The 19,338-nt window shown below is 39.0% G+C and overlaps 1 protein-coding gene across 2 annotated transcripts in view; it reads left to right on the top strand.

Annotated features, from left to right (window-relative positions):
• Window positions 1-19,338, top strand: part of glsb (glutaminase b) — a 53,338-nt gene that overhangs the window by 15,219 nt on the left and 18,781 nt on the right. For both annotated transcript variants that reach the window (XM_079563422.1, XM_079563423.1), the window contains exons 6-14: window positions 969-1,132; window positions 4,249-4,307; window positions 10,178-10,210; window positions 10,421-10,479; window positions 12,999-13,065; window positions 13,765-13,815; window positions 14,740-14,916; window positions 15,696-15,827; window positions 17,020-17,112. In XM_079563422.1, the coding sequence (XP_079419548.1) occupies window positions 969-1,132; window positions 4,249-4,307; window positions 10,178-10,210; window positions 10,421-10,479; window positions 12,999-13,065; window positions 13,765-13,815; window positions 14,740-14,916; window positions 15,696-15,827; window positions 17,020-17,112 (835 nt within the window). The remainder of the gene's footprint in view (window positions 1-968; window positions 1,133-4,248; window positions 4,308-10,177; window positions 10,211-10,420; window positions 10,480-12,998; window positions 13,066-13,764; window positions 13,816-14,739; window positions 14,917-15,695; window positions 15,828-17,019; window positions 17,113-19,338) is intronic.

The raw sequence follows: 19,338 nt of genomic DNA, 5'->3' as shown, positions 1-19,338 counted from the left end.
AGAACTCCAAATGTTTTTACTAGATTTGAAGTCACTGTTCCAGGTTCATTTAAACCTGATATTGCGTTGACACTATTATGAAATGGCCTTGTTCATTACAAAACCAGTAATAAACAACGTAGTACAGCCTGTGAGAATAGGAAACGCTCTTTTCCGCTGTGACTGGCACAGTACGTCCTGCGGTGTGCATTGATTATTAGTCGCTTTGTGCAACAGGAAGTCATAAAGATAACAGTGATATTGCTGTACACACTGCTGTTGACACCTTAAACTTGACATCTGAGAGTTGTTTTATTTGGGTCAGTTCATTGACATGATTCATTCAGATTTTTGTGAATTGGAGCTTTTCAATCTTTAAAAATAAATGAGAAAAAAAGAAAGTCCTATTGTGGATTTTCACTGAAGATACATCAATGCATAAGTTTATTAAAAAGGTTAAATTAAATACAGTATTATACTTGCCTTCTTTCATTACAAGCTTTTAAAACCCGTATATGACAGCATTTACTCATCATCCTGGATTTTATTGATGTGTACACAACAATGACAAAGTCCATGTTTATCATTGTTAAAATGAAAGTAAAAGAACAGATATGTGTTTGAGGGACATTTAGATATTCATCTGATAATAAAAACCCACTGTTTTTTACATTTTACTCTATATTTCTATATTTGAGGATAAACATGGGAAAAATAAAAGTATCTATAATGATCAAATGATAATTAAAATGCAATTGATTTGTAACTATTGCAAATATTTCACCTGGACTGGGTTATCCTGTAAAATAAACTGTGTAAGATCAGGGTTTAACCAGGTCTAAGCCCGGTCTTAACTAGGTCTGGACTTAAACTCTTCTGTGCGATGCTTCCTCTGTTTATTCCTGTATCTCTTACTGTATACGGTCTGTTGTTTGTAACTGAACAGCCGGCTGCCTGTGTAGATAAGCCTTATCTCTGCTTTTTTTCAGACACACAGTGGGAGACACTAAGGTCCCGTTCTGTCTTCAGTCCTGTGTCAAACCGCTGAAATACGCCGTCGCGGTTCACGACCACGGCACCGAGTACGTGCACAGCTTCATCGGCAAAGAGCCCAGCGGTCTGCGCTTCAACAAGCTCTTCCTCAACGAAGACGGTGGGTTTAAAGAGCGAATTCAAGCTTTAAATCGGGTTCTGATATATATATATATATATATATATATGAGAGACATTTGTCATAAACATTACAATATAGGAATTGAATTGTTCAGTGAAATGGCAGGGCTCAGTAAAGGGGGCTGCAGTATATTTGTCCAATCATAAGCACTGAACACAAAGGGGCGTGTCCCAAAGGCATAAATACACAGATGTAATGCAGTTGCTGGAAGCAACAGCAAGAAATGAAAGGCAATCTTACTTGTGAAATACTAAGGTTATAAAAAGACTGACCCTGACGACAGGAGCTCAGTTGTTGGAGAAAGACTCAAATCTCGTTCTATATCACTCCACTTGCAGCTGTTTCCATTGTAATGATAAACAACTGAGCTGGAACTACTTTCAGGTAAAACTGATTAAAGTGAAATAACTCCTGCCCAGGACTTAAAAAAAGAAGCAAACAGGCCCCAATGAACAGTCTCAGTTGGCGGGACCATGGTATAAGCGGGATAATGCACTGCGGGGTGTCCATTATCAGAATAACACCTCGTCGTGCATTATCCCTTACATAACTGCTTTGGTTATAGAGGCTAAACAACCTTCAAAAGTTGAAGTAAAACATTAGAGTGAATGAATAATGGACTCTGTCAAAATCTAACTTCAAAAACATTGTTTTTTTGAGGGAAAACTTGCAGCTCTACATTTGGAAGAATATTTCATGCCATAAGAGTGAGTAATGGGCAAAAACCTCAGCAGACTTCACAATGAGTCTATTGAAAGAGTGAGTCAGAGGGCCGTTGTGTTGTGTTGTCCGTGGAAACGCCACATTTCTCAGTGCGGGACAATCGCACAATGCACTCGGCTCTTCTGTTGTGTAAAGACATCCAAAATGAACTAAAACAGCAAATTCTGACGCAACAGCTAGTGACACAAGGGACTGTCCTCACATGTTCTGGGTGAGTCACAGATTTATGGCAGGACATCAAAACGGGAAGATGAAGAATAAACTGTCACATGACAAATGAGTCAGACATTATTGAAATCCTACACCGTTGTAGTAATTTCCTTTGACTGTGCAGCAGAGCTATTTGAATCCCCCACGACACACATTAAATAGATGTAATTATTAGAATAACATGAATTTCCTGCTGCCGTTATCCTTCACAGATTTAATATAGATGTGTTGTCAGTGATGATGAGTTGTGTTGGATTATTAAGCTTTTGACGTGGTTCTGACGCGAGTGCAAACCTTTTCACATTGCCTATTTGCTGCAGTTAAATTAATTAAGTCAAATTCACTCAATATAATGCATCTCATCAAGCTACAATTATTAAAAAGTAGATTTATGTTTTACTTTACTTATCATACTATCCATGTCATCATATCTGTTTTGTTTTAGAGCACACTATTTTTTTTTTCATCTTTAAGCCCCCCCTGCTCAAAACCGCAGCCCCCTCAAATGTATCAGGACATTTATTTTGAGCTTTGATTTTTATATTTTGAGTATTTCAAACAAGAAAACTGAAATGCAGAAGAAGTTCCTCTGGATCTACACTCTTAAAGGGGCTGGATGCAAGTTGGCCATTTTATACTCACTACTGCCACCTCAGGCCATATGTGTAACTGCACTGTCTATATTAAGCTTGTGCATGACAGCAATTCGGACCCGAAGTGACACATTTTTGAGTAACAGTGCAGGATTTTAGAGGCAGTTGTGGTGAACAGGTATAGGAACATATAGGGGGGAGGAAAATACTTAATTTTAACATTTTTAAACTCCCTATAGTCCCTTTAAAGCAACAGATTATCCAGGTCTCAATGGGGAACTGGACCTTACCCCTTTACTTTAATGCTTCTGTTTATGGAAGATGTTTGTATATATGACTGTAAATAATTTCTAGATGTTTGTACATTATCTTGATATGTATTGTTTTTTTATATGGCTTTTCTTGGTCTTGTAGTTTGTATTTTGAAATGCTGCTCATAGGATGTACTGCATCAGCTGACTGAGTTCCAGCCCCTATGGTGCATGTGACCACTTAAAGGGGGGGTATTATGCAAAAACGACTTTTTCAAGCTTTACATCATGTTATTACGTTATTCCCTCATTAAAAACATGCCTGTGTTGCCTTGGCACATTCACGTATTTTTGAGTAATCTGTAAAAACTCTGATGGCAGCCATTTTAGGGATAGCTTTGCCTGAGTCCTCCTAGGAACGCCCCCACCTCCTGGAGACGCCTCCGAGCTTTCGTCACCAGCCGAGTAACCAACCACTGCCCCTCAGCAGAACCCCCTCCCCACTGATGCCACAGACAGCGTGTGGAGGGGGCGTGACGGAAAGAGTCAGAGGTTCTTAAAGAGACAGAGGCCTATTTCAAGACATTCACTACAGCCATTTTGAGAGAGCAATTTTATACAAGGCAATTATTCTAATTTACTGCATTTACAGACCAACAGAAGGTTTGGTCATCATTGTAGTGTGATATAGACTGGTGCTATGTGATTGAAAAAAGCATAATACCCCCTCTTTAATACAGTTTTAAAGCTGCATCCTTGCACATCACTCGAGTTCTGCCCTGACGAAGGCCTACTACGGCTGAAACGCGTAGGCAATGTTTTAATCTAATGGCCATGCTGCATTAAAGGCCTATACTTTTCTTTGAGTGCCTCAGTTTTGTGTCTTTTTTAAGTAAACTGAAATGGTTGAGTTTCATGCAGCTGTACTCTTTTCTCAGACATACAAGCTCGACTATGTAAGGTCTCTCTACCTCTAGCACATGATGCATTTTGATTTCCATATTATAAAAAAACCTGTTATAAGCTAGTTAAGATAATCCAAAAAATGCAAATCCTCCAAGCTGGGTAATTCTGACCGAGCCTCGTTCCAACTTGCTTTAGTCCGGCTATCAAGACGATGAGTGTGGTTATTATAAATAGATTTTTGTCTGGTGCGCGTAACATTCATAACATAGCACCGCACTTGACACCTTTTATGTTTGGAGCCTTGTGCTCACATTGAATCAGTTATATCAGCTTAATGTTATTTATCCTGTCAATATTAGATATAAACATTTGCTCTTCGATATATCACTGATAATGGACGCTTGTTTTGCAGATCAGCCGCACAACCCAATGGTGAACGCCGGCGCCATTGTTTGCACCTCCCTGATAAAGGTAAATGCACCGTTTCTTTCTGCTGTGTTTTTGTGTCATTCATTATTTTATTGCTTTCATTCAGGTAAGACAGCGTTGCTTTGTGAAATGCTTAGGGCTCCTAACTTACTTCATACACTAAGAAACAAGACTAATACAGTACTACAGTGTTTACACATTGAGCCATAACATTACGACCACTGACAAAAGGGAATAATGAAGAATCTGTCTTTATCATGGCACTGGTTATGGTTAGACCTGGTTTAGTGCTGTCAGTATCCGTCAAATATGATCAAAAGAAGGGACACTTGTGAACCAGCATTCTATAGATTGTTTTCATTGACATCACTTGAAGGGCAGGGCGACACACTGTAAACATAATTGCAAAGACATAGGTTTGTAGATGCTAGACAACACCAGGAAATGGCACGATATAGAAACTGCAAATCTTACAAAAAGTCCAAAAGTTGTATAGGGAGATCTTGGGTGAAAGTGATCAAGATGGAGGAAAACCAGACGATAAATTCAAATAAATATGAGCAGCCTTTGTTTAAAAGGCCAACATGGTTTGACCGAGACGGTTTATCAGGGCTTAGTAATTGGTTAATACATTTATTTTTGGTTTTCACAACATTAAAGGTGTGACTAAATGACGGGCGCTAACTAGGGATGCACCGATCCGATATTCAGTATCGGTATCTGTGGAGTATCGTATCAGATTTGATTTTTTTGAGAGTATCGTATCAGATTTGATGACTGGCCGGGTCCGATACAAGACGGATCCAGGACCACAGATTCATGGCCTTCATGCTATCGCTAAGCTAGGATACTGATTTGATTTATTCTTCTTATTGTGTCTTTCACAAAAGTAAGTGCCCAGCCCTCATGGAGGCTTACAAGACACATTTCAAAACAGAATTCAGATGCTGCCGAAATAAAATCACAGAAACTGTACAATCAATCATAACAGAAAAACATCCACATCACACAGGAGGATATAAATTAATTTGTACTATCGTTAACCTGCCGCCAACGCCTGCTTCTGAAAACTTTCTAATTTAAGATTCAAAGCTAAAGCCAAAACCTCTTGCATGTTTATGAAAAAAGAACTGTTAAAACTACTGTAATATCCATAGGCTATAATATATAATGATGTATATTATATAAAAATATAATAATACAAAAAGACTGATCGGATCGGATGAAGTGTCAAAATATCGGATCGGGAGCTCAAAAAAGCAGATCGGTGCATCCCTAGCGCTAATATAATATAAATATATATACACACATATACAAGATATGTAAATCAACAACACCGATTTCAACAAATTTAACCTTCCAAACATGCATTGCAATGGCGGTGGCTTGTGTTTTTGACCTTCAAGTGTGTCACATGAAAACTGTCGAAATGTAGCTCAAACTGCTGATGTGGTTAAAAAAAAAAATGGGAGGTGCCACATAACACATTTCCAAAGCTGAGCTGACTGCATTAGAGGCTGTCTAATAGGCCAGTGGTTGTAATGCTATATGTCCTATATGTTTAGACAATTTAGATGCTCATTGAACTCCTCTAGTATTTAGTGGTTTTCGTGATTGTTGATGTCGCTTTGGTAGGTAATTTGTTAGCTATTAAACCTTGTTCCAGTATTTACGTCTTGATCTAATCCGACATAGAGGGCACTTAGCACAGCCTTAGCTCCTATCAGCACAAACACCATCACACAAACTGCTATTGGCTGAAAATAACTGGTCAGCAAGTCAAATGCAGGTGCAAGAACACCGGCCTCAGTCTGTTTACGCAGAGCCAGAAAGCATTTTCTGCAGCTCCTGTGTGCACCTGGGATTTGGTGCAACGCTTTTCCAATCCCAGTCAGGCGGCTCTTACAAAGATTAAAGAAGACTGATTGGGGATTAGCAGCATGCCATTCAATTTGTGTCTACTGCTGTGTCAAACTGAAACAAATGTTGACATAGTACAGATGTGGAATCTCTAGTTGAAATAGCTCCAAAAGAAGGTACAACGTTGGCTTGTCCTGAAATACTAATCATTTTCTACTGTATAGGACATGCTCTCAGACTGTTGCACTGCATTCTCTCATGGGTTGAAATATCAGCCTCGCAGTTCACAGTGTGGCTTGGTCGATTTTACATGCACTTAGTCAGATATTGGATTTTGGACCAAATTTTGCCAATATGGCTGATTTCAAACTTGGACATTTTTAGATATATTTTTTGAAAGCTTGAATTTTTCACAATTCTTGTCTTTATGCAGACAGGATGATTAGTTAGTTACTTGGTTACTTAATTAATTTGTTAGTTGGCTTGTTACTTGTGTTGGTTGGTTGGTTGCTTAGTTGGTTGGTTAGTTTATTGTCCCGAGAGAGAAACTTGCCTTCAGTTGTACAGAACAGAAACGCCATTGCACACAAATAAAAGGCACTGTACATACATGCAGCACATTACAGATGAAGCACATTAACATGATTATATAATATAATGTATGCTTAAGTATTTCAGATTTTAATAATTGTACTTAATAGTGATGCACATTAGCCATTGTAAACAGGAAGCAGGAATATTCACAAAATACCAAACTGTCTCTGCTTCTCTTTCTCATCATATCGAAAGTGAAAATTCAGAAGTAAACCTTTGCTCTTGATGTTGCTTGCCTCCACATTTTTGTCGTTTTGTTTTTGCCTCTTTTACTATTTAAATGACATGTGAGATGTACATGGCAAAGTCTAGTCTTAAGAATGCTTTCTGAGCATGGTTCCATATTGTGGGTTTGTTTATTGATGATGTACTTCTGGCCCTGATTTAGTCCTAGTCCTATGTCCCTCTGACCCTGCACTCTCTTGAGGTCACTGTTGCATCTCATTGATGTCGTATCAATGCTGGATGTGTCATTATCGACTCTTGTGTCTTTGAATCGAGAGGAGAGGTGCGTTTACAAAGGAATGGCTCTGATTTCAAAATGAGAGGGACCGGGCGTTACTGCTGCTTCATTTTGAAATGTTTGGATCTTGGAAAAGTGGTTGGGAACATCCACTTTCGAGTCTATACAGCGCTGTGACCTGCATGTTAGTCACACAGTGTCAGAAAAGCATTCCCTTGTTCAAACACGAGCTCCACCAACACCACCACATACAGTCAGACCAGTTGTGCATATTTACATTTGGAACTCTACCATTCATTCTCATCAATCACCAAATAAACCTCAACATTAGATCAATTCGGCTTATCCTCCCACTAGATACTTCTCTCACACTGTATCTGGACAGTCACAAGACAAAACATGGCACTCTGTCAAGTTGTGCTAGCAGTACTGGATGCATTACTAGCTATTGTTACTTCACTTTCCCTTCGGCTTTCCCAGTTTATCTTGGGACAATCTGGAGAAGAACCTCTTTTAAGTGCTTGTCACATTTACAGTGTAGCTTATGTTGTTTTTATGAGTTTCTCGTAGTTTGTTTTGGCAAAGAAGACATTGTGTTAATGTGTAATCCAGTGACAAAGGCGTTTAAATGTAGGCCTTTAGTTAAAGAGTAACCAGCACCTGGTACAAACAATATTTCATAATGACTAAAGAGATTCCAGCTTTTGAGGTAGTGTTCAACCTGCGTGACATGACAACAATAGAGCATACTTTAAAGGGACTGTATATGGGACCCTATATGTTCCAGCAATGCCCAAATGTGTAGAATGAGCCCAGACCTGTTCACCACATCCTGCACTGTCACTCAAAAAGCTGTTCCATATAGAAGCTGTAGTTCCGCGTAAGACCTGAGGGGGCAGTAGTGAGTATAAAAGAACCAACTTGCAGCTAGTCCTTTTAAGACAACATGGGATTGCTGCATTTAATATTACAGTCACATATTGGCTAATGGCTACATATTTGCTCTAAATAACAAGTACATATACTTTAAAACTGCCAGGATTAAACAAAGCTGACTTAAGGAGAAAATACTGCGTACATTAACATGCTACATATCCACCACACGTACTGTCTATGGATATATCGTAGGTCATCTCCATCTCCATCGTCTGTGCCCATCTCCGCTGTCTGTATTTTATACCTGTCCAGTCGTTGGTCGTGGTTCAAACTCCCGAAGCTGCGGGGACACTTTCCTCCGCTCTTTGCCCCAAACTGTTGTTACATGGTGCTTGAAGGCTACATGTTGCTGTTTATGTTGCATTTTTTCCAGACTTAGGAACAGTGGAAATAATGACTGCTGCAGCAGGTCAAAATGACGTTGGTAATTTTTTCTTCCTTTTCCATAATCTATCTATCTCCTCGCACTCTCCCAATACCTACCTTCCCCCCGAGCCCTTCTCTCTTCTCTCTCTCTCACTCTGCTCAAGTCAGCTCAACATACAGTAGATCCCCATTTAGAGACTCTTTTGTTAACACTTTCATCAATTATTTAGATACATTTGCCAAAATAATACTGTTTAAGTGTGTAGAAATTGAATGTATTTTACTTTAAATTGGGAGAAACTGGCAGCTTCTTCAAAATGTCATCCCCATCCACTTTGTGAGGTGAAAGGGGTCTGGAAAACCTTCCTTTCTTTTACACTTTTACCAATTGATGACAGCATAAATATTCTAAACCTTCCCATATCTCTACATACTCATACATGATTAGATATTTCTTAACTCCATTAGCATTTTACACACACTTTGTGTATAATTCAAATAAAAACAGCAGCTTCATCAAAACTAAAAGCCCATGTACACTTACTATCCTTTCACTTACCGATGTGAAATGGGTCTGATATACATTACCTTCCTTGTGCAGCCATAGTATTACCATCGTATTATTTAAAAATAATTACTTTAGTTCAGGGGTGTCAAACTCATCTTGGGTCGCGGACCGAAATTCAGCTCCCACAGCGGGTCGCGGGCCGCGGGCCGCATATAATAGAGAAAATATTTCCAGTAAATGAATAATAATAAGCTGTGATTCGGTCAAAGCCCCAACTTAACTGTAGCTTCATTAATAACAACGGCTTACACTTGTATTGCACTTTACAAGCCTGTGTCACAAGTTCCTCAAAGTACTACATAGTAGTCATTATTCATTGACTCCACACTTGGTGGTGATAAGCTGTTGTTGAAGCCACAGCCGCCCTGGTGCAGACTGTCCAATTACCACGTGGCTATATAATGTGTTGTTCATATCCTAAGCTCATATGTCAGTGCCCTCTGCTGGACATTTTTAAATGTAATGCCCCCTAGTGGCTAGAATGAGCATTCTGGTTATTCTTTAAAAAATCATAACTCCGCACAGGAATGGGCTTGAGACTTAACATACTCTGGAATTTATGCTCAACGGGGCCGGATTAAATCATCTCGCGGGCCGGATCAGGCCCACGGGCCGTATGTTTGACACCCCTGATTTAGTTGCTTGTATGCTGATATTTTTGTACATTGGTGCTGCACAAAAAACATTGATACTTTGACCAAATGTGTTAACTTTTCACCTCTCTCTTCCTGCCTTTTTGCACCCACTACTACTTGCACAGATCACATACCATATAAGTACTCTGATGTATACACAAAACAGCCACCTGTATTATGGTCTCACATTATACTGAACCTCTCTACGTATGGATATGTAAAGTTCGTGACACCGGCTAACCCACGAAAAACAAACATAACTTATTGTCTAACTCCCTTCATGAAACTTTCCTCTTTGTAACCTTTTTTGCAAGTCAATAATTTTATCTTACGTGTGTCCTCCAAAAGTGACTTGATTTCAGAGTCTCATTTTCTGTTTCTGTAGATTTAATTTACCAGCAATAGCATTTTTTCATTTGTGATGCTCTTCTTGTGCTTTTTGTGAGTGTTGTTTTAGAAATTATAACCGCTTCTTTGTTTCCCTCCTCAGCAAGAGGCAAGCCAGGCCGAGAAATTCGACTATGTAAGTACTAATATTGGCTAAACCTAAAATTTATTTCAGAAATGGACAAGTAAATGGGTGAATAACATACATAATAAATATAAAGTTCTTGTAGTACATGCTGAATAATTATTATGAAGAAATTATGTCCCATTTTCTATAGCCACTAAAATGTTTTGAACCTGCACTATTATTAACTATGCACATTTTTGTCCCACCTTTTCCCTCCAGATCATGAACTTCTTAAAGCAGATGGCAGGAAATGAATATGTCGGCTTCAGCAACGCTACGTAAGTTCATATTAGAGCCGCGTTGGTAGAGTTGGTGTGTTTCTACTTGAAACAGTGCAGAGGGCCAAGTATCCCGAGGTGAAATAGCCTTCAGAAGTTAGTAGTACCGTAGATGCCCCAATTCTGTCAGCTCTTAAACACGGCGCTTGACAAAGTGATGCAACCTACATACCACAGTCACCGCTCGCCTCTGTTGTCTTTGCATAAGCGTAATCACACCCCAATGGCAAAGTTTTACAAGTTTCACACGTGTTGGTCAGTTTGATCATTTCTTTCAGTCCAAAGTCAGCAAGCTTTAGGCTACTTTTTACTAGTTTTCCCTACTTTTGATTTTAACCCCTTAACTCCCACCTGAACCGAGCACATTTTCTCCAGTTTGGCTTTACCCCAGCCCAAAAGCTTCTGGAAAAAAGCTGTGAAAATAGCAACAAAACTGAGACGAAAACAATGATGGAAATGTGACAAAAAAGTGAGAAAACATTGACAAAAAAGTGAAAAAAAATTGATGAAAAAGAGGCAAAAATGTCACAAGAAATTGACAAAAAAATGACGAAAAAATGACAAAAATGTGACAAAAAATGACCAAAATTTGATTTAAAAAATTGACGAAAAAATTTGACAAAAAATGACAAAACTTTGATTAAAATTTGATTAAAAAATAACCAAAAAATGACAAATGTGACAAAAAAGTTACAAAAATGAGTTGAACACCCAACAAGAAAATGATGGACAAAAAAATCTGATGACGTGAGGAAAAAGATCCTCTCGGTTCAGGCGGGAGTTAAGAGGTTAATGATTCTGCTATATGTTTCTGCATTGACAAACACAATAGCACGTTATTAGCTCCACTGTTGTTTGGAAATGAGTTCAACTTTTGACTAATGCCCTGTGCCATATTTCCATTGTCGTTATTAGTCTGTGAAGCTTTTTCAACTGAAGCTTCACCGCTGCTTTCCTTTGACAGGGCAATGCTAATGTCTTGACCTGTTTTCACTTGCATACTGTACATAACGTGACGTGACGACACTATTTTTGGGTTGGCAGTGATATTTGTCACGTTATGACCAGGACTGGCACACTATGACCTTTGCTTCCTTTCCCAGATTAGTTTGCTGAGAGAAAGTTGCATGTTTGTTTGGTATCTGGCCAATGGATCTGTTTTTTTTTTACCATTGGTTGATTGTGACTTAAAGGAGCTATACCTGATTTTACTTCTAGAAATGGAATGAAAATTATTTAATCCTCCTTTTAGTATATTGTAAACTCAAATGCTTGTAGGGAAAACAGTGTGCATCAAATTATAAAACATTTGTATACATTTCATGAACTTTCAGGCTATTTTTGCAGCATTTTTCTGAATGTTAGCCTGAAAAGTGACCCTGAAAGTTGTGAAATGTGCCTATAAACTTGTCCCTGTAAAGAATTTGGATGCTACAAAGACATAAGGAAAGTTACAAATGAGTTTGGATCACAACTAACATTTTAATGTAGTGGCTTTCATTGTTGGCAATCAAAAAATCAGGTATAGGGCCTTTAAGGAGAAAATACTGCCTACATTAAAGCAGTACTAAGTAACCTGTTTACCTTAATAAATCCTTTTCGTAGTCCCTGTGGGGGTAATACAAGTGTTTATGGGATGATTGGAGGGTCTTTCATCTGCCCCTGGTGTCTCTGGACAGAAAACCATGTTCGCAACTTGACTGCCACCGGACCGGAGCAACCAATACACACTAATGGAATCACGAAGAAGAAGCTAGCATGCTAACGGGCAAAGCTAACTGCGGGCTAACGTCACTTTAAACAGTATTTACAGCCAAGTTTGAGTGAAAAAAAATATTTCCATTGTATAATTGGATGCACAGTAACCCTCTCCCCCTTTGCCTTTCCTGTCAGCGTAGTATTTAAGTTAAAAAATCGTAACTTGCTACGACACCTGCAGTTGCGCTTATGGCCTCTAGGGGGAAGAGTTACTTAGCACTGCTTTAAGGGATTTGCTTTAGAATAACATGTACTGGATGCACAGCAACCTCGTTCATTTCTCCAGGTACATAACTTGTTAAAACTTTATTTGCATAGCCTTCACAAACTGACAAAGACGAAATATTTGTCCTAAAGTTGAGCTGAAGAACCCAGAAGTGTCCGGATTTTGAAAGTAAACCGGTTTCCTCAAAGATCCTGAGTGTGCTTCGTAAAGTCCAAACATGCTGTAGTTAATGGGGGCAGATGGGCACCGTGCCACAGTTGCGCCAGTGGAAAAAAGCTAAATGTGGAATTGCCGTGCTATGGCTATGCTGTGACATCATGGGCATACCCTATCGTGACCATGAAACCATAGATCCATTGACATGAGGTGTGCTGTAAATAAACACAGGCTTGTCTCATGACTCTGTAGCTCCCACACAGTCGTCAGCACAGGGGGGTGGGACGCAGCACAGGGGGCGGGACAAGGCAGAAGTTCTGGGGCGCTGGGAGGGGTTGTTTCCTGTCTGTTTAATCATGAGCGCATTTTGTTTTGGCAGATTCCAGTCGGAGCGTGAGTCAGGAGACAGGAACTTTGCCATCGGCTACTATCTGAAAGAGAAAAAGGTTCGTGACCTTCATGAGTCACAGCGCTGCTTTCTACTGTCCAATCACTGCGCAGCGTTATCTTTGATCAGTTTTATTGCAAACATAACCTCTTACCCCCCGCCTTGACTGAGTGCATTCTCTCCAGTTCGGCTTTACCCACATCTAAAAGCTTCTCAGTGCCTCTATAGGCCATTGTAACACCTCATTTAAACGCTAAGAACTGCATAACTGATATTTTCATGTCTTTTTTTTTTTTTTTTTATGTTTTTGTTGCCTTTTCATTACTTTTTATCGTTCCTTTTTTGAGGGTTTTTTGTGTGTGTTTTCATCATGTTTTGACACATTTTTGGTTGCTCTTTTTTGGATTTTATATTGCTTTTTCATCACACTCTGGTCATGTGTTTGTCTGTTTTTTATTGTGTTATTGTTGCTTTTCCGGCCGCTCTGTTGCCACTTTTTTGTCACTATGATGTCACTATTCCCCCCTCGTTTTCATCTCCATTTTGCTTTTTTCTAGAAGCTTGTAGATAATGCCAAACTGGAGAAAATGTGCTCGGTTTAGGTTAACAGATAGCAATGTTATTTGTATTTGTATAATAAGTATTTCTGGCCAGATCTCTGTTATACTGTTCACTGTCAAAACAAGCACAACAAATATAAAAGTAACCGTAAACACTGGTCTTCACGTGTGTCAGCTGATGTGTTGCTCTGTTACAGTGTTTCCCTGAAGGCACCGACATGACGTCTGTGCTGGACTTCTACTTTCAAGTGAGTCGTCCTTGAAACGTCCCGTTTCAAATTTCAACCCGCATTCATTTTTCATGTCCCGTAATGGCTTCCGGTTTTCGTTGCGCCCTCTACAAGCTTTAATCCCTTAGTAATCCCACAATGCACTTGTTTTTTTAAAGGATTTAGTCAGTCGGTATCTGGGAAATTTAGCCACGAGTGTTTCCCCTAAGTACTTTTACAAAACCTCTGCACCTCCGACACAATTGATCAGATTTTCAAAGCCATCACAAAAGGTTATTTAGGTACATTTAAGATTTGTGTGTGTGTGCAATATGAAGCATAAACTAGTAATAAAATAAATAATAAAACTAAAAGGTCAAAAAAAGCTATGTTTATTTATTTTTTTAAAGGGGGGGCATTAATCAAAATCGACTTTTTCAAGCTTTACATCATGTTATTATGTCACTCCCTCATTAAAAACATGCCTGAAGTGTTGCCTTGGCACATTCACATATTTTTGAGTAATCTGTAAAAACTCTGATGGCGGCCATTTTAGGGATAGGTTTGCCTGAGTCCTCCTAGGAACGCCCCCACCTCCTGGAGACGCCTCCGAGCTTTCGTCACCAGCCGAGTAACCAACCACTGCTCCTCAGCAGAACCCCCTCCCCACTGATGCCACAGACAGTGTGTGGAGGGGGCGTGTCGGAAAGGGTCAGAGGTTCTTAAAGAGACAGAGGCCTATTTCAAGACATTCACTACAGCCATTTTGAGAGAGCAATTTTATACAAGGCAGTTATTCTAATTGACTGCATTTACAGACCAACAGAAGGTTTGGTCATCATTGTAGTGTGATATAGACTGGTGCTATGTGACTGAAAAAAGCATAATACCCCCTGTTTAACAATGTAGCTCCTTTACTCTCAAGTCTTAATCTAAAGCTGTCTGATTTTCCCTTGTGTGTAGTTGTGCTCGATTGAAGTGACGTGTGAGAGCGCCAGTGTCATGGCCGCCACCCTGGCCAACGGCGGGATCTGCCCCATCACCGGAGAGAGGGTCCTGAGCCCGGAGGCCGTGAGGAACACGCTCAGCCTCATGCACTCCTGCGGCATGTACGACTTCTCCGGACAGTTCGCCTTCCACGTACGTTCACCTCACGATACGTTTGTAGTAATTACATATCAGGGCTTTGAATAGAGGACTCTCAGTGGGATCTTGGTCAAATAGAGGTCAATCAAAAGTATAAAACATAATAGGGATATCTCTTTCCTAGATTGTTTTATGAAATGAATTGAATGAATGGCTCTGTTTGCTTAACATAATCTGCAACTCCATATACGGTAAAGCCGTTTTGCCTGTATAAACAAAACCTGTTTAGCCGACGCTTCTGGTATGTGTCCTAGTTTTTTAAAAGACAAACGCTGAGAAAGTATTATATACAATATCTGTGCATGGTTTATCTTCTCTGCTGCTGCAATGGAGATCACTGCAATAAATATGACTAGACAATTTTGAAGCAGCTGTTTTTTTTGCAATAGTGTTTTCATAATGCTCAGTTTAAATACTTTTGAATAGAATTAACTGCGAACTACTAAACAAATAAAATAATCTGAAGTAGTTTGTTAGATATAGAAGGTTTTACACATTGCACTAATGATAACGTCACATGAAATCTGAATCATGTGACCCGTGATTTATTATGCTGGCCTGGTAAGAGGCCTGACATAACGAGGCATTCATAAGCATTACCTTTGTACCAACTGGGACACAAACATAGTAGCTGATTGCTCTCCTCACCTCAACTCTAATATATTATCGATAGTGCTTTGTCTTTGTTTGTCTCAGCCTTTGCTATTTATACTTTGCCTCAGCAGATAAAAGGGATAAGCGCTTGTGTAACCAGTTTCCTGTGCTGATTGTAGGTGGGGCTACCGGCCAAGTCTGGAGTGGCGGGGGGCATCCTCCTGGTGGTGCCCAACGTCATGGGCATCATGTGCTGGTCTCCTCCCCTGGACAAACTGGGCAACTCTGTCAGAGGCATCCAATTCTGCACGGTACGTCACATTATGATGGAATGGACTTTTCTAGCATTTAGAAAAAGTTATAATGTTCATTAAAAACCTATGTGGACGTGGTTCAACTTCAGTCCTACTTCTCAAGACCTCAAAACACTCGCCTCCCGCCTGTTGATGTCACGAGGGGGTGAATCTCGGTGTCCAGAGAGCTTCACTGGATTCATTGTGATTGTTTTAGAACTCAGTTTATCTCCACTACTCTCCATTTCTTTCTATTGTCTTGCAACATTTGTTTTTAGCTTCCTTTCTGTCAGAAGCTTCAGACGCTTCTCACTTTTACTGTCAAGTGTTCGACAAGATGGAGGTCTCTACAGTGTTAATTTCGTCGACTAAAATATTTAGTCTTAATTTTAGTCAAAGTGATATTTTTGCTGACTAAAATTGGACTAAAGCTAAATTAAAAGTTTCTCATGAGACTAAAACTATGACTAAAATGTCCAGATGTTTTAGTCGACTAAAATAAGACTAAATCAAAATGAAACGGTGAGACAAAAATCATCCAAACTTCTATTGACCGTCTGAAAGAGCCTCAGATTTAAATTCTCTGCCAAATGAACAGGTTTGTGCTTTGTTCATGTGGAAGCAGCTCCATGAAGTCGAGGACCCTGATTAAATGTGATTATAATGAGTATTATAAAGGCAAAGTCGACTAAATTAGTCTTAAATTTAGTCGACTAAATTGACATGCAATTTTAGTCGACCAAAACTAGACTAAAATTGAAAAGCTTTTTTTGACTAAATCTCAACTAAAATTAAATTACAAGACTAAAACTAAAATAAAACATGTTGTCAAAATTTACACTGGGTCTATATAAACTCTGGAGTGGACAGGACTGCTTTGTTTGCATTAAAAGAGTGTCACACATTAGAATACTCTTTGTTCTTGACTGATGGAAAATTAAAAGTCGGTAGTTCCCATCTGCATTGTTTATTAAAGAGAAAACTTCCTCTATTCAATGAACTCCCTTCTTGCACTCCCCTCTGTGCCTGCTGAGGTTGACTTCAGGTGCTGTGTGCTTAGGAATTAGCCTCTTTTCCTTACACGTACACTAATGTGAAGTTGTAAATGAATGTGGTCAACCAGTTTTGGCATAATTCAAAGTATAAAAATACAACTTAATTTACAAAAGTGTGCCGGGTTGTTGACACTTGTTTGTTCATGTCTGTCCAGGATCTGGTGGAGCTGTTTAATTTCCATAACTATGACAACCTGAAGCACTTTGCAAAGAAGTACGATCCACGTCGCGAAGGAGGGGACCAGCGGGTAAGGACCTAAACCTGCATAACATCAACATAGCAACACCAGACATTTCTCCATCTCATCTGCTCCATAAGTTTGCATTAACATTAACCAGTGCTTTGACTAACAATGCTGGGCCTGTGTGTTGTTTCTTGCATTGAACTAGGAAGCAACTAATTTAAATACTAATACTTACAGATCGGTATTTTTGTTGTTTTCAGAAGTTGGTAGCATCTTTATAATAACTTTCTTGAACCTTTTGCCACATCTGGCACTTCTTGGTTTTCATAAAAGGATCTTAAAGCAGAACTAAGTAATTTTTTAATCATTAATTGTCCATGAGAGAAAAACTACGCTGATAGAGAAGACAAAGGGAGAGAGGGATGTTGTACATTGTGCCACAACCCAATTCCACAAGGGAGATAATTTTTTTTAGTCAAACTTGGCTGTAAATACTGCTAAAGTGGCGCTAGCCCGAACTTAGCTTTGCCCGTTAGCCTGTTAGCTTCTTCCTCTGGATTCCATTCCAGTGTGTATTGCGAGAGGGACTATGAAAAGGATTTATTAAGGAAAACAAGTTACTTAGTTCTTCTTTAAATGAACTAAAATTAAACTGAATAAGAACTAACCGCGGTGGCTAAACCAAGGCCATGCCAGGTCTAAATCCAAACAAATGCTAAGTGATTTTACAAAATGTCGTCCGTAGATGAAAGAAGAGGTTGACGCAGCTCACCCTGACCGGAAGAAGGTCACGGGGAAAAGTGTATCTCCATTTTGGATTCTTTGGAACTTTCAAAACAATATCTTTGAAACCAAAATGCATCTTTGCTAATAGTAAGTTTATATATTGGCGTGTAAATATACTACATGTTTATTGTGGTGTGGATTTTATGAAAACCGCTTTCCAAAGACAAGGAAAGGAAATTGGCAGTAGTTGTGTTTTGCTTTGAACTAACACGCTTTTCTCCCCTTTAACACCTCCATGTGCGCTGTGTGAGCTTTTCCGATACTGACAGAGAGGGCTAAAAGTGGCCTGACTCAAACTTTTACTGCACGTTGCACGCTTTCTTCTCGTCTTGTGAATATGATGAACTATACACTGAAACCATTAACTAACTATGTTGTTCGTGCGTGTAATTCACATAAATTTGGTGATCAAACCTTTTCATGAAGTCACCAGTGGTTCTCAAACTTAGAGCAGGAAATACTACCTAGAAATACAGCTTGTGCCTTTAAGGGCCATCTTTTATGAAGTCAAATCAGGGCTACACCAGGACAACAGGTGTAAGATTAATTCAGTTACTTTGGGTTGCCTGATCCCATGGCATTAAATGGTTTGCAAGTACATTTAAAATAACTCTTTCACTTCCAAATCCAAGCACCTGTCTATCTCCAATGAAGTTCTTATGAAGCCTCCAATAGTTAAAGCTCAGGGACTTGATTTGGATTATGGATATGATCTCAAACTTGTGTCCCTGCAGCATCATTTAGGGCAGGGGTGTCAAAACGTTTTCACTGAGGGCCACATACAGAAAATTATACGAACAACTGGGCCGCACTCAGTAGAGGTCAGATTATGTAACTTCACCTCTTTTGTATTAAATTTAGCAAATGAAATAAAATGTTAACTAAGCTCAGTGTTTCCTACAGATTTCAAGGGGACTGAGGTGGGAGAGAGCGCCCCCTCGCGTGGGTCCAGGGAGATTTCTTTGTAGATGCGTTATCCTGCATTCTGGTGCATTTTAAGCAATAAATAATAACTATTTTTGGCTATTATGCTGCTATGAAAAGAATAGTTACATAAATCCTGATGCTTTTTAATTGAACATGTTTAACCCCTTAAGTCCCACCTGAACCGAGCACATATTCTCCAGTTTGGCTTTACCCCAATCTCAAAGCTTCTGGAAAAAAGGTGTGAAAATAGCGACAGAACTGAGACAAAAACAATGATGAAGATGTGACGAAAAAGTGACAAAAAATGTGACAAAAAAATGACAAAAAAGTGACAAAAAATGACATAAAAAGACAAAAAAAATCACAAAAAATTGACAATTTTTTTTACAAAAAACTAAAAAAAATGTGACAAAAAAGGACAAAAAATGACAAAAAAATTACATAAAAAGACAAAAAAAATTACAAAAAATGGACAAAAAAATTACAAAAAACTACAAAAAATGTGACAAAAATGTGACCAAAAAATTACAAAAAAATGACGAAAAATGTGACAAAAAAATGACATAAAAAGACAAA

This window comes from Gobius niger (assembly GCF_951799975.1).
Source record: "Gobius niger genome assembly, chromosome: 9".
Classification (NCBI taxonomy): Eukaryota; Metazoa; Chordata; class Actinopteri; order Gobiiformes; family Gobiidae; genus Gobius; species Gobius niger.
This window is presented reverse-complemented; position numbering and strand designations above follow the sequence as displayed.